General features: G+C 42.6%; 1 protein-coding gene across 12 annotated transcripts in view; it reads left to right on the top strand.

Annotated features, from left to right (window-relative positions):
• PTCH1 (patched 1) overlaps window positions 1–16,667 on the top strand; it is a 105,591-nt gene that overhangs the window by 73,330 nt on the left and 15,594 nt on the right. For all 12 annotated transcript variants that reach the window (XR_008844997.1, XM_056524801.1, XM_056524793.1 and 9 more), the window contains 4 exons: window positions 1,790–1,908; window positions 3,450–3,840; window positions 4,697–5,006; window positions 11,657–11,799. Coding sequence is in view for 11 of the 12 variants with exons in the window: in XM_056524801.1 (XP_056380776.1) it covers window positions 1,790–1,908; window positions 3,450–3,840; window positions 4,697–5,006; window positions 11,657–11,799 (963 nt within the window). In the remaining variant the exon portion in view is untranslated. The remainder of the gene's footprint in view (window positions 1–1,789; window positions 1,909–3,449; window positions 3,841–4,696; window positions 5,007–11,656; window positions 11,800–16,667) is intronic.

Here is a 16,667-nt window from a genome sequence, read left to right as displayed (position 1 = left end):
TAAATATATAAAAGCGCTATGTAGACGTAAATATTTATAAGTGCTGTGGAGGGCGTATATATACTATATGTACATATATATATGTGTGTATATGTATGTATGTGTGTGTGTGTATATCTATATAGAAGCGCTGCGGGGGCCTATTTGTCTGGCCCCCCGCAGCTCATCTATATACATATGGTCCTTTATATACATATGGCACTTTAAAAACCCTGCCGGGAGCCCTGAATGGACACTGTGTGTCGGCAATTCAGGGCTCCTGGTGGGGAATTAAAAAATGAAAGTGAAAATTCACTATATACATCGCAGGGGAGCGGAGCATGTCGCCCGCTCCCCTGTTTAATAACTTCTGATCGTATCGGGTCTCAGAAATGATACCCGGTACGATCAATCACTCAGCCCCTGTACTACTACTCCCAACATGGAACAGACTCTGTTCCAACATGAGGGTAAGTAGTACAATCACTAATGTAGCCTCCCCAGCCACCGGCAGACTCCTGCAGCCGGGGGAACTACTAGTCCCATCATAGAAACAAGTCTGTTCCATGATCGGAGTAGTAGTAGTCCCTCAGCACTGCAGGAGTCTGCTGATGTCACCTCTTCTGAGCATGCTCAGAAGTAATAACGGTTCAAAAACGGATATTATAAACCGGGTTGAAACGGATGACATTAAAGGCTCATCCATTTGCCATAGACTTCAATGTTAAATTTATAATATCCATTTCTATTACATTATTTGTGACCATCAAAAAAAAAAAAACTGAACAGAAAGAAAGCAGGTGATAAAGGATGGTAAAAAAATATCTAATTGACATCATTGGGATTATTTGGCAGCTGTTTACAACCGGTTTGAAAAATGATCAAACGGATTGATAATGGGCATTTATTAACAGAGGTAGTCGGCCGTGTGAACGAGCCCTTAGATATACACTTGTAGAGATGGAATCAAGTTGTGCTCTTCTATGCATGCTTCTGTTTTGATCAGCAGTGTATGGATTTTAAAGTCTTTCTAGGAAAAAAGTAGCAGTTTCTTTGCCTCTCATCTAGTGCTGCTGTCACCTTTGCTAACCTCTGTCTTAAATAGATAATAGGTAATGTTGGAGTCATGTTCTGGACAAAAAGAGGCTTTACACAATAGCTGGAAAAAGAAGGGAGTTACTGAGGAGCAGCTGTAATGTGGAGCTTGAACTGACAGGCATCCTCATCTGCTCATCACTTCAAGCTATGCAGTACACCCACTCTCCCTGTGTGGTCTGCCAGGAATGGCAAAGAAAACACACATACCTTGGGCAGGGCCCCATCTGAGGAGGCATACTAGCTTTTCCATGGGTAGTTCTAACACAGACCTCCCATTCTTCTCTGACATCAGTTACAGGCAGAAAGCTCCAGATTTTTAAACACTGGAACAGTGAAACCTTACAAGGGATTTAAATGGGACCAAATAGGAAAGACTTGTGTAGTCTAGCTGATCACTGCTGATCACTTGCTGCAGTGGACATGTGGCCTGCTCGTTCTGGGTCTTAGTAACCATAGTATTGCTGGAGAAAGGGAAAACAATAAACTCTGCTACAAAAGCTTAAGGCCTATGCGCAATGCATAGGAACCAAAGTATAATTCATAATGTAACTGGATACATATGCTAGGTCTATGAGACAAAATAATGAAAATGGTAATGTTGCAAATGTTGCTATTTTTAGCTATGTGTATTGATAATAGGAACATTTAAACTGGCATTTATTTTTTTGCTTTTATGTACAAAACCTATGTATCTATTTGTTGTTTGCTTCAGGCTGCTGTCGTGGTAGTGTTCAATTTTGCCATGGTCCTTCTGATATTTCCTGCCATCTTAAGCATGGACCTGTATCGCAGAAGAGATCGCAGGCTTGATATCTTTTGCTGCTTTAGCAGGTAAATTTTATTATTTTAGTAAGCATTTATACTAGGATAGTATTTTGGTTTTCATAAACCTGCTTAAAATTATATTATGCACATTGATTGTCCATACATATCTCACTTATTTTAACATAGCAGCTAACTTTGTGCATCTCGTGTACTCATGTATGTACTATTCTACAGATTCAATTAGGATTTTGTTATGCAGAATGTATATCTCATTTCCTATTGCACAGCTAAGCTTGTAACTAAGAAGGTGGTTGTTTCATAACCACAACTATCTCATGCTATTGGTAGAGGCAGAGGTATTGTATTATTGCATGGCTCCCATGCTTATGAATGACGATGATGTAATACATAGCTGTGCCCGGTCTTCCAGAGCAATAGCTGCCCTTTGTTGATAGCTTTCTGATTTGGTTTATATAGGGGAGTCTAATGCAGGATACCTCTTCTGTGTACTGTGATATGCCGTATATACTCGAGTATACGCTGACCCGAATATAAGCCGAGGCCCCTAATTTCACCCCAAAAACCCAGGAAAAGTTATTGACTCGACTAGAAGCCTAGGGTGGGAAATACCCCCTGTCATCATCCCCCCCTGTCATCATCCAGACCCCCGTCATAATCACCCTGTCATCATCCCCCCCCCCTCCCCCCCTCATCATCACCACCTGTCAATCCCTTCAATCAGTGGTCCTCAACCTGCGGACCTCCAGATGTTGAAAAGCTACAACTCCCAGCATGCCCGGACAGCCATCGGCTGTTCGGGCATGCTGAGAGTTGTAGTTTTGAAACATCTGGAGGTCCGCAGGTTGAAGACCACGGCCGGGCCTTCGTCATCATCCAGACCCCCCCCCCCTTTAGTTTTCTACTCACCTCCCCTCGGTGGGAAGGAAGGGTGAGCCGGTTCGGGCCATCTATGCTGCAGGGACCGTCCAGTGGGGAGGGTTAGTCGTTTCTGGCTGTCCATCTTCACCGGGGGGGCCCTCTTCTCCGCTCCGGGCCGGCCCCGGACTAGTGACGTTGCCTTGACGACGACGCACAGGGACGTTCATGCGCAGGGATGTCCCTGTGCATCGTCATCAAGGCAACAACACTAGTCCGGGGCAGGCGCGGAGAAGAGGGGCCTCCCGGTGAAGATGGACAGCCCGGAACGACTAACCCTCCCCACCGGACGGTCCCTGCAGCATAGATGGCCGGGACCAGCTCACCCTTCCTTCCCACCGAGGGGAGGTGAGTATAAAACTAAAGGGGGGGTCTGGATGATGACGAAGGCCCGGCCGATGGCTGTCCGGGCATGCTGGGAGTTGTAGTTTTGCAAAATCTGGAGGTCCGCAGGTTGAAGACCACTGAGAAGGCATTGGCAGGCAGAGAGTTCACTTGAGTATAAGCCGAGGGGGGCATTTTCAGCACGAAAAATCGTGCTGAAGAACTCGGCTTATACTCGAGTATATACGGTAAGACAACCCATTTAAGGAGTACTAAAGGAGATATGATTTCCCTACTGGAATTAAGGCTTTTCTGCAATTAACTGCGACTCTTTTTTTTCCTCCTAGTCCCTGTGTGAGTAGAGTCATCCAGATTGAGCCCCAAGCCTACATGGATAACAATGAGAATTCAAGTTACAGTCTTCCTCCACCATATAGTAGCCACAGCTTTGCTCACGAGACACAAATCACTATGCAATCAACCGTCCAATTGCGGACAGAGTATGACCCTCGGACACAGTCATATTACACCACAGCGGAGCCTCTGTCTGAAATCTCTGTACAGCCATCTATCTCTACATCCCATGATGGCAACAGCCTTGCTCCCGAGAACACAAATTCTACACGGGACCTACTTGAGTCTAGCTTTAACTGCGTTGCACCTTCCTGCACCAAGTGGACGCTTTCATCATTTGCCGAGAAGCACTATGCCCCTTTTCTATTAAAACCAACAACCAAGGTAAATCCCCTCTGCAACCATATAAAGATATAAAACAAACATTCCAGTCTACATTTTATACCCCCCACCTAGACCTGTAACCGTTACATTGTGTAGCAGTAATGAAAATATGCTTAGAAAAAATGTGCAATGAAGAGGCTTAAAGCATATATATAGATAGATATATATATATATATATATATATATATATATATATATATATATATCTATCTCTATCTATCTAAGTAAAACAAGACATACAGTAAATATACAGAATTATATATGTTTAAAGGAAAACGGTCATCCCGTTCATCCACACTAAACTCGATACAGCGGGGTATAATGCGGGTGAACAGGAGACCGATGCAGAGTTTCTGACCGATATACGTACCTGTAGTCCCTCTGAAGATCCGCTCCTATCTTCGCTGAATTGCGCGTTGGAGGCGGGCCCGCCGGCTGGATTTGATTATTCATTGGCGCTGGTCACATGAGTACTTGTGCCTACTGAGCGCTCACGTGACCAGCGACCATGAATATTGAAATTCAGCTGGCGGGCCCGCCTCCAGCGCGCAATTCAGTGAAGACAGAAGCGGATCTTCAGAGGGACCGGGCGCCGGACTGCAGGTACGTATATCGGTCTGAAACCCTGCATCGGTCTCCTGTTCACCCGCATTATGCCCTGGTGTATCGGGTTTAGTGTGAGTGAACGCGTGACCATTTTCCTTAACTACTTAAATATACAGCACTATACTTAGTTTAATCACTTAAATTTATCAATGCATGCAAGTTTATGGCATAAATACTAGTTCTGTCTTGAGCTGTAGAAGTTGCTTACAATTTCTTTCCTTCTTTTTTTTTTTTTTTTTTTTTTCTTCAGATAGTGGTGATATTAGTTTTCTTGGCCTTGCTTGGAGTTAGCCTATATGGTACCACATGTGTTCGAGATGGATTGGACCTCACTGACATTGTGCCTCGGGAAACCCGGGAGTATGACTTCATTGCAGCCCAATTTAAATACTTTTCTTTCTACAACATGTATGTGGTGACACAGAAGGCAGATTATCCTCGTGCTCAGCGACTGCTCTATGACCTGCACAAGAGTTTTTCCAGTGTTAAATATGTTTTGCTGGAGGGAGACAAACAGCTTCCTAAAATGTGGCTCCATTACTTCAGAGACTGGCTGCAAGGTAAGGTTATATGATGCCACTTTCCAAGATGTAGCAGGATGATTAATCTAAGATTATGTGACTATATGTACAAACCCAGACGTCTGTGAAAAATGTCTGTATTGACTACAAGGAGCCATAAATATCAGATAAATACCATGGATCCTTGCATATCATCCTATGAATAGATTAGTGCACCAAGGAACAGTATATTTCATGAATGGATGGATTTAAGTTTAGGATATGAAGTTAGAAATCCCACAGAATAATGAATGTGATGTACCGTATATACTAGAGTATAAGCCAAGTTTTTCCACACGATTTTTCGGCTGTCCGGGCATGCTGGGAGTTATAGTTTTGAAACCTCTGGAGGTCCGCAGGTTGAAGACCACTGCGGCCTTCGCCATCATCCAGACCCCCCCTTTAGTTTTTAACTCACCGCCCCTCGGTAGGAAGGAGGGGTGAGCTGGTCCGGGCCAACTATGCTGCAGGGACCGTCCGGTGGAGAGGGTTAGTCGTTCCGGGCTGTCCATCTTCACCGGGGGGGGCCTCTTCTCCGTGCTCCGGGCCTGCCCCGGATTAGTGACGTTGCCTTGACGACGACGCACAGGGACGTTCATGCGCGTCCCTGTGCGTCGTCGTCAAGGCAACGTCACTAGTCCGGGGCAGGCGCGTAGTAGAGGGTGAAAATGGACAGCCCGGAACGACTAACCCTCCCCACCGGACGGTCCCTGCAGCATAGATGGCCCGGATCAGCTCACCCTTCCTTCCCACCGAGGGGAGGTGAGTAGAAAACTCAAGGAGGGGGTTCTGGATGATGACAAAGGCCGCAGTGGTCTTCAACCTGCGGACTTCCAGAGGTTTCAAAACTACAACTCCCAGCATGCCCGGACAGCCGATGGCTGAAGGGATTGACAGGCGGTGATGATGAAGGGGGGGGGGGGGGTGATGACATGGGGGGATGATTTCCCACCCTAGGCTTATAGTTGAGTCAATAATTTTTCCTGGGTTTTTGGGGGGAAATTAGGGACCTCGGCTTATATTCGGGTCGGCTATACTCGAGTATATACGGTAATTTATTTACATAGAAGGCTTTAAATATATTCTAGAATTACATATTTCACTACACAAAGTCAGTAGAAAGTCAGTCAGGCTATTTGGGAGAGATACAGGGACTGGTTAGATTTTGTCTGGAAATGTTTTAGCTCCTTCTGAAATATTTGACCATAGATTTCCAGGTTCAGTCTTCCAATGGTCTGTTAGCAAATGGGTGAAAATGCTTTGTTGTTACAGTTTATATATACATGTCTGACATCATTGTCACTTGAAAATCATGGGTTTAGGGCTTTCGCATTCAACTTTTTCTGTCTATTGATGTTGTTACTGTAAATGGGAATGTAGAAAAGAGAGGGTTTTTTTTTCTTTTTGTCCTAAAGTGGTATCTGCCACCATGTTTATAGTGCTTATTTGAAGGCAACATAAAATAGTTCACCAAGACCCTTATTTTTTGTTGCAATAGCTTTCATAAAATTAATGTTTATTAGCTGCAGCATGAGCGAAGCTTTGTGTGACTTATATTCATGAGCTGTCACTCCTCCTGTGGCTGACTGACAGCCTTCTTCCTATTGTCAGGCAGCAGTGGGCGGGCGGTGGAGTGGCAGCTCATGAGTACTGAGGACGACAGAGTGCACACGTCAACGAGGACTACTGCGCACTACAATTCATGAACATTGATTTCATAAAAACTGCTAGAAAAAAGTGAGTGGCCCAGTACTGGAATCTCAGTCTCTTTGTCTTCTTGATACTGCCGGCACAGACAGCATAACTCTAGTGACAGATTCCCTTTTATCCTGTTCTTTCACCAGATTGGGAAAAAATACCAGGAGTGATAAAGGGAAGCTTTACTTACTGTTGGCTGACACATACTCTGATCTATTTCTAAGTCTTTGTTGGCTATTTATTGGAAGAACTTTGTGTGTCAGTTGTGGTTTTGTGGCTTGCTAGACCTGGGTGGTATTGCATTTCTGGTCACATTCTCTGGCGGGTAGGTCTCGCTGTGTGTAATCTCTTTGAGACATGCTTCATTGTTCTCTGGGTTTCACAAGTTTTTACTAGTCTTATTGTTTTAGGCCTTTCACTGCTTTGGGGAGTTTTACAAAGCAAAGAAAGTGTCAGTGATCGGTTAAAGAAAACACCACATAGCTAAAGGATAACAGATTAGACTAAATTCTGCTTAAGCAACTGTAGCAGTGTAATTGCATTCCTTAAAAATGATAACATCTCCCTTCCAAGTGATTTCTTTTTTTGTACTCTGATTGTAATTTTATATTTGTTTTTAATCTGATATCTTTTCATCTTACGAGCTCCCCTGCTTTCCATCTGGGAAACAGTACTCTGATTTCTTCTGCAGCTGTTAAGACCGGAGGTTTAAGGCTAAGGCCACATGGACCAGGCGAAAAACTGCACCAACATATAGGGCTGGGCGGTATACCGGTTCATTTTTCCCCATACTGCAATACCGGTTTGGCCCCTCCCCCTCAGGAATGAATGAATTATCAGCCGCAGTGCGCTGTCCCCACATCGGGGAACTAATCGTAGTGGTCTTCAACCTCCAGATGTTGCAAAACTACAACTCCCAGCGTTGGCTGTCCAGGCATGCTGGGAGTTGTAGTTTTGCAACATTTGGAGGTCCGCAGGTTGAAGACCACTGCTCTATACTGTATCCCTATGCCCGGGCTGCAAAAGGTAAACAAAATAAACTTTAACTCACCTTCCCTGTCGGTCCGGACCAGCTTCCTAGGGAATGGAACGTCGGACAGCCGTCAACTTCTCACCGGCCGCAGCGATGTTCCGCCTCGGCCGGTTATAGGTTGAGCCCACTGTCATTTAAGAAGCTGGCTTCTTACATGACAGTGGGCTCAGTCGATCACCGGGCCAGGCGGAACATCGCTGCGGCCTGTGATAGGCTGACGGCTGTCCAACGTTCACGTCCCCAGGAAGAGCGTAAGGCTGACGTAGGAACATGCGTTAAAGTTTATTTTTGTTTACCTTTTGCAGCCCGGGCATAGTGATACAGCTATAGAGTGTCAGCGCCGGTGGCCGCAACAAACAGGATGCCGAGTAGGGCAGTGTTTGCGGGTGACGTGAGTAGTACCCTGATGGGGACAGCACAGCGCTGGGCTACTGATAAAAAAAAAAAATTTTTTTTTTGGGGTGGGAATACCGTTATACACCGTGGAACGGCTGTAAGTTACAAAAATACAGCGATACACATATTTGGCCATACCGCCCAGCCCAACCAACATTTGGTGCAGCTTAAAAGTTGGTGCAGCTTAAAAATTACAGATAAAGCAAAATCTAGTGGTCAGTTTGAAAACCATGTGATAAAATGGCATAAAGGGACCAATTTTTTAAAATTAAATTGTGGTGGTTCTGTTTAGACTCACCCCTAGAAAGTGGTTAGGTAAATCACGGTTTCTGAATGCATTGAACATATATAAGATATGTGTATATTTTGCTGAACACGAGGTGTACAGACAATCGGGGAGATTTATCAAAACCTGTCCAGAGGGAAAGCTGCTGAGTTGCCCATAGCAACCAATCAGATCGTTTCTTTCATTTTGCAGAGGCCTTGTTAAAAATGAAAGAAGCAATCTGATTGGTTGCTATGGGCAACTCAGCAACTTTTCCTCTGGAGAGGTTTTGATAAATCTCCCCTAATATTGTTTTATAGTGCATTCTAGGCCCTATCCTAACCATTCAGGCATTTTCTAGTCATACACACTACCTTAGACACATATGGGAATAACTTTACTTGTGTTTCTGTATATAAATGAATAAACCATGGTCATAGTTGCACGGATTGCTTGTACTCAATATTACTTCCTGTAAAAACAATGGAAGGCATTAACTGGCTTTCAGTAAGAATGCTGGTTTCAGCACCTCTCCAGGAGAAGGACAACATGTGTTTGGGATTGATGGTTTATAATGATGGGTTGGATTTCACATTTCTAGTGCAAGTGTAGGGGGTCTGCCATTCTTCTTTCTGTCCGGGCTGTGAATTGTTCTGTATGTTTGTGCAGTGGTCAGCATGTGCTGAGCTATGGCTTCCTGCATGAAATGTGCTCCACATTACCTGCCTGCCACCGCTGGTGTGCTGAGAGGCATCCAGTGTCCCTGCGTTCTCCCTCTCTGCTCCCTCTCCCCTAACAGGATGGCAGAGAGGAAAGGAGCAGTTGAGAGTGAATAGATGTTGGCTGTGATCTTTACACATGCTGGCAGCAGATCCCACATCTTGTATTAGCTGCACAAGTTGAACAGATGGAACAAATTGACAAAATCGTGTTCCCTCACACTGTGCTCAAGAAGCAGCTGAGATGCTATATGAAGCCCAAAAACTGAAGCACTTTTATGAGTTCTTGTGTTCTCTAGTCACAAAACTTTCTATTTTAACCTGCTGAACAGTAGCTTGGTATGGTTCATAAGGAATACTGCGTGCACCCCCCCTTCTCTTGGTCATGCCTAGCAACATTTGCTGTATTCTAGTTGTACATCGTCTGTGAACTTTACAGTCTTGAATTCTGCGAGGCAGAAGTTCCCTAAAGTAGTATATGTACACAGCTTGTAATCTATACTATTGAAAATATCACTATAAGGGTGGTAAAATATTTACATTTTAACACAAATCCAGTTATATGTACTTGTTTAACATCACTTACATAGCACAACCATGTTCCACAGTGCTATGCACCTAAGATTGCTCAATCTAACTTCTCTATATGGCCCCATTCGCATTGCTGAATTTCTGAGCGGAATACAGCGGAAAACTTCTGCTTGAAAATTCCATTGCACACGGTAGAATTTTCGCTGCAAAAACATATGTCTCAGAAATTCCTGTTCCAGCTTCCGCAGAAAGTATTGAAAGTTGTCCATATAGTTAAAATATATGTAAATATTTGAAAACTTTGCATACTTATCACTTTATGTATGTACACACTGCCATTGACATTAATGGGAGCTTTGGGGCTGGGTTCCATGCTGCAGCACAGCACTGCACATGGGTGAGATTTTTGTCTGTGTGCATATCAGTAAAGAAGATTTAAAAAAAAAATCCTGGATACTCAACTAAGCATTACGATGATTCGAAAAAAAAACTTTGGACATGTTGCCAAAACTTGTTAAAAGTTTTGATTGCATGGGGTCTCACTTTTGAGTTATAGGTCGGGGAAGTTCATGTCAGCGTGTGCCTCACTCCCAAGCTGTCAATCAAATCCGACCTTTTCACTATAGAAGGCTATGCACCAAAAAGGTCAGAACTGGCGTCGAGCATGGTTTTGTGCACTTTACTGGCTTATAACTAGCAATCGCAGTGGGCCTCAGAAGTGAGACCCCATGCAATTCAACTTTTGAAATGTCTGGACAACGTCAAAAGTTTTTTCAAATGATAGTAACACTTTAAATGGGCACTGTCATATGCAAAAACTTTATATAAAGCAGAAAATAACTATATATGTATACACATTTTTTAACCTATGTATATTACAAAAATATATATCATGTATATAGACAAGTTTTTGCAAATGACAGTGCCCATTTAAAGGGGTACTCTGCCCCTAGACATCTTATCCCCTCCCATAGACTTGCATTGAGGGGCGTGGCATGACATCAGAGACCGCCCGCACCCAACGTTTGGAACAAAATGTTCCAAACACTGGGGCAGCGGAATACCCCTTTAAGAACATAATATCATAACTCAAGCTACTGAAGCTACCAATATGTCCTTCTTATTGCCAGAAAAGTAGCCACCCCAAACTAAACAGTTAAATATAAATGTATTTGTAAGAGAAGCATAATGACCAAAGTTATGACTACTGTTCTTGATTCCTAATATATGGCAATTCTTGGCCCTGTTCATATTATGCCTGTAGACATTATAGTAGGGGTCATAAAGCGTCTCCTACTCAAGCCATCACTGAATTCATCTGAACATCTGGATTTTTCAGTCTGAGGGTGTGTTCACACGCTAGCAGCGGGTTTCCTGCTGTGGGAAACCCGCTGCGAGTTACGCTACCATTCATTTGAATGGTTCCGCGGACAGTCCGCAAATCTGACACTATTGCGGACTGTCTGTGGACCCATTTAAATCAATGGTAGCGTAACGCGCAGCTGGCAACCCGCTGCTAGTAATAGCGTGTGAATGCACCCTAATAGTGTTTTATCTGTTTCCTCAGAGACAAGCCTTTAAGTCAACCCTATGTGAAGAGAATTAAAGAAGGTAGTTCCCCTGCACATAGATGTATTTGTCTGCCTTTACTTACATTAATAGCTTTCTTATTTTCCTGAGTAATATATTCATCATATTCAATAAAATCTCTTAAAACTATTAATCTATTGTCTGTTCTTTATTCTATTCTGTTGAATAATTCATGTTCTTTTTAACAAATGTTGATAGAAATTTTAAAAACCTATTCAACAACTGGTGTTAGTTATTGTAATAGATTCGGCCTTATGATGAGTGGGTAGCTGACCAATAACATATGAATTATAATTTGTAAAATATGGAGCTTATCTGCAAATTCGATTTCCAGTGACATGATGATGTAATGTTTAACAGTTTTCTGGCATGCAGGACTTATATTGTTAAATTATAAAAAATTTTCCCCCCCAAATAGGACTTCAAGATACCTTTGACAGTGAATGGGAAGCTGGGAAAATTACCTATAACAATTACAGGAATGGGTCTGATGATGCCGTACTAGCTTACAAATTGTTAATACAGACTGGCAACGCAGATAAACCTATTGACCTCAGTCGGGTAAGACAGTAATTCAAAATATAAACTCAGTTTATTTTAAATTAATTAAAAAAAAAATTACCATTTCATAAAGAAACTACACAATTTTTAATATAATTGTTTTTAGTAATTTTTTCAGTAATTTTTCCATGTTTTGATGTCCTTGCAATGTCATAATGACCCAGTGATGTCAGATGACCAAACCTAAAGTTATTGGATGCTGCCTGGAACACCCCCTAAGTCCTAGATATTAAATACTTATGGCCTTTCCTTAGGATAGGCCATCAATCTTTGACTGGTGGGAAACCATTTGTGAGTAGAATGAAGATAAGGGTGGTTATACACATTAGTATAGCACTGAGCATGTATAAACAATGAATGGGCTTTTCTAATAATAATAATTCTTTATTCATATGGCGCTTACAGATTCTGCAGCGCTGTACACTCAAATTCACCTATCAGTACGTATTTAAGTGTGGGAGGTAACCGGAGATCCCGAATAAAGCCCACTCAAACACTGAAAGAACATACAACATCGCTGTCGATGTTGTCCTTGGTGGGATTTGAACCTCGGACACCAGTGCTGAAAAGCATCAGTGCTAACCATGCTGCCCCCTACTGACCCCCACAAGTCAGATTTTGATATTAAAGTCCCAGAAGGTCCCTTTAATGATAAATGTCAATCAGTCGGTCCAGTTTAGCCACAAATGGTAATATAGATGCGATTATATGGGATTGTTTATTGGGGGCATAGTTGATTTCCGAGGAGCTAAGGCTGCCATAGACATTTGATTTCAGCTTAGGAAGCAAGACTGTTATGGAAAGTGTGGAGACAGCCGACGAGAAGCCCTAATTATTTCTGCTGCAGTAATCACATTCAAGTCCTATGTGGAATCTGATGCTGAGATGAAATATCTCCTAGCAGTGGTCTTGCAGTAGAGATGTTCTATGCCAGACACATCTTGAAGACATGCTGTTATTCCATCTCCAGACGATTAATTAGGTCCAGATCCTTCAAATCATTGGGGGCACGAATGAGAGAGTTGTGCTGCTGTCACTGTTTCTCATTTCATTCAGAAGACCTCAGTGTGGAGTTGTGCCAGGAATTTTCGTGTGTAGCCTTGTTTTAAAAATAGTGGTTAAGTAAATGTGCCTATCCTTCTGTGACCGCCCTCGACTTGCAAGGTCACCCTCCTTGGCCCCACAGGGGCCGCCATTGCTTGTAGTCAGATCTCAGCAGTAAGTGAGTTAATATTAAAATAAATGGTCATTTAGTAAATACTCAAGCCACGGAAGAAAAGTCATAAGATCACATATACAGATGTTTTATTTTTTATTGCTCTCCTTCATTTACTGGGTGGCATTTCCTTCAGTGTTAACAGCGGAGGTTAACTGCACCCAGACGTGCGGGGGGGGATGTTTGCCAGGTCTTTTTCTTTTTTTCTTTGCATTGCTTTGTTTCTGCAAAATGTTTCTCTAGCTTGGTCATCCCTCCCAGAACCACACTCACCCCCCAGCTGTAGACATTTGTTGAGCACACTGGTCCATCAGGAGGGGCTTGGATTCAAGAATGGAACAGGGTTGCTAGTGTAATTACAAGGGAAAGAGGGAAAGAAAGGAGAAATGTTTTTGTTAGATGGGGAGTCATATTTCTTTGGAATGCAGCAACTGTTTATTCATTGCCATTCCATTCACTTCAAGGGTAATTAAAAAACAGAGATGTTTATCATTTTTGTTTAAGAAAACAAATCAACCTCATATGGCTAGATCCTGTTTTACTTCCAATAGAATCACTTAAGGAGGACAATGTGGCTATATGTATACTGAGCTTCAAGACGATATACTGTTATGTAACTCTTAAGCAAACAGCCCTTTTTCCAGTGTTCTGAATGAGAGGCCCCCAACTTAGAAATCTTGCCGGTTTTATGGAGTTCAGGCAGAAAAGCACAGCTCCAGCCACATAGGATTTATCCATTCCGTATATTTTCTTTTTCACAGGATACAGTTATAGTATTCTGTTCTGGTGGATAATGAAATTTCATTATCTGTTAAATAAATGTGGGCCGTCTTTTGCTTTGAGTTCCCAGTTAATGTTAGGTTGGGTTCACACAAAGTTATTGCTGTACATCCCAGGTACAGTATACTTTGGCATTTATTCATAAAAGAGATGCCGATTTACACTGCAGTGTTTGACAGCTGGTTAATTTACTTTAATGGATAAACTGTAGTCAACTAGTGACAATCTTTGGCCCCTGTCCCATATGTAAATGCTATTTTGCTGGATTCATTATCGTGGGCTGCTGTACTATTGAGTTTAGCAAAATAAACATGTATGTGCAGGAAGATGCCCAAACATTGTCACTAGTCATGTTCAGTCCATTAAATGAAGGATCATTAAAGGGGTATTCCGCTGCTCAGCGTTTGGAACAAACTGTTCCGAACCCTGGAGCCAAAGACGGGAGCTTGTGACAGCATAGCCGCGCCCCCTCATGACACGACGCCCCGCCCTCTCAATGCCAGTCTATGGGAGGGGGCGTGACAGCTATTAGCCATGATCTATTGCATGACATATGTAAGATGAAACCTCAAAAATGTACTGTTTGTGGATTCATAAAACGATTCTCTTTGCACTGGCAAAGCACACATGCTTAATAATATTGTGTTCTATCATGGGCATAAAGAGTAAAACAGAATCCTAGAACCAGCATGGCATTCTATACAGCATTTTGCTCATACATACAGTATTTGTACAATATTTCATATGCTCATGTGCACAAGACCTAATGCAGTAGTCAAAAGCCTACCATATCTGTGTTTGTCAGTCCATGGACAAAACTGTAGCCATATTGACCTCAGAGCCCAGAGTTTGAGGGGGTCTAGACGAGGGAATAACTATGGTGGTGATGATGGCTTTCTGTTTCGTAGCACTACTAAGTTGGTTTTCTAATAATTGCCATTTATGCTACTGTTTAGGTGGTGGAACCTTATTAAGTGGTGAATCTTATTTTGCTATGAGGCCCTATGAGTTCTAGTTACAGTTGCAAGAAAAAGTATGTTAACCCTTTGGAATTATATGGATTTCTGCACAAATTGGTCACACAATGTGGTCTGATCTTCATCTAAGTCACAACAAAAGACAATCACAGTCTGCTTAAACTAATAGCACACAAAGAATGAAACCATGTTTTTATTGAACACACCATGTAAACATTCACAGTGCAGGTGGAAAAGTATGTGAACCCTAGACAAATGACATCTCCAAGAGCTAATTGGAGTGAGGTGTCATGAAACTGGAGTGTTGGTGTTGGTTACAGCTGCCCTGCCCTATATAAAACACCCACCAGTTCTGGGTTTGCTTTTCACAAGAAGCATTGTCTGATGTGAATGATGCCTCTCAGAAGACCTACGATTAAGAATTGTTCACTTGCATAAAGCTGGTAAGGGTTATAATAGTATCTCCAAAAGCCTTGCTGTTCATCAGTCCACGGTAAGACAAATTGTCTATAAATGGAGAAAGTTCAGCACTGCTGCTACGCTCCCTAGGAGTGGCCATCCTCTAAAGATGACTGGAAGAGCACAGCACAGACTGCTCAATGAGGTGAAGGAGTATCCTAGAGTGTCTGCTAAAGACTTACAAAAGTCTCTGGCATATGCTAACATCCCTGTTAGCGAATCTACGATACTTAAAACACTAAACAAGAACGGATTTCATGGGAGGATACAACAGAGGAAGCCACTGCTGTCCATAGAAAACATTGCTGCACGTTTACAGTTTGCACAAGAGCACCTGGATGTTCCACAGCAGTACTGGCAAAATATTCTGTGGACAGATGAAACCAAAGTTGAGTTGTTTGGAAGAAACGCACAACACTGTGTGGAGAAAAAGAGGCACAGCACACCAACATCAAAACCTCATCCCGACTGGGAAGTATGGTGGTGGAGGCATCATGGTTTGGGACTGCTTTGCTGCATCAGGGCCTGGACGGATTGCTATCATTGAAGGAAAAATTAATTCCCAAGTTTATCAAGACATTGTGCAGTAGAACTTAAAGGGGTACTCCGCTGCTCAGCGTTTGGAACAATCTGTTCCGAACTCTAGAGCCGGTGCCGGAAGCTCGTGATGACACAGCTAAGATGTCACGAGCTCTCTGTGCCGGCTCCAGCGTTCGGAACAGTTTGTTTCAAACTCTGAGCAGCGGAGTGCCCCTTTAAGGCCATCTGTCCACCAGCTGAAGCTCAACAGAAGATGGGTGTTGAAACAGAACAACGACCCAAAGCATAGAAGTAAATCAACAACAGAATGGTTTAAGCAGAAGAAAATACACCTTCTGGATTGGCCCTGTCAGAGTCCTGACCTCAACCCAATTGAGATGCTGTGGCATGACCTCAAGAAAGCGATTCACACCAGACATCCCAAGAATATTGCTGAACTGAAACTGTTCTGTAAAGAGGAATGGTCAAGAATTACTCCTGACCGTTGTGCATGTCTGATCTGCAACTACAGGAAACATTTTGTTGAAGTTATTGCTGCCAAAGGAGGTTCAACCAGTTATTAAATCCAAGGGTTCAAATACTTTTTCCACCTGCACTGTGAATGTTTACATGGTGTGTACAATAAAAACATGGTAAGATTTAATTCTTCGTGTGTTATTAGTTAAACAGACTGTGATTGTCTATTGTTGTGACTTAGATGAAGATCAGATCACATTTTATGACCAATTTGTGCAGAATTCCATATAATTCCCAAGGGTTCACATACTTTTTCTTGCAACTGTATTGCTATCTCTGATATTTTTAGGTCTAGCTTATATCTATGTATCTCATATCTGTCCACTATGTAATGCTCATATGCACTGTTATATTGTGTGGGAATAAAATGTTATTTATCT

The sequence above is a fragment of the Hyla sarda genome, chromosome 1 (genome assembly GCF_029499605.1).
Source record: "Hyla sarda isolate aHylSar1 chromosome 1, aHylSar1.hap1, whole genome shotgun sequence".
Taxonomy (NCBI): Eukaryota; Metazoa; Chordata; class Amphibia; order Anura; family Hylidae; genus Hyla; species Hyla sarda.
Note: the sequence above shows the minus strand (reverse complement) of the source record. Positions and strands in the feature narration are given on the sequence as shown.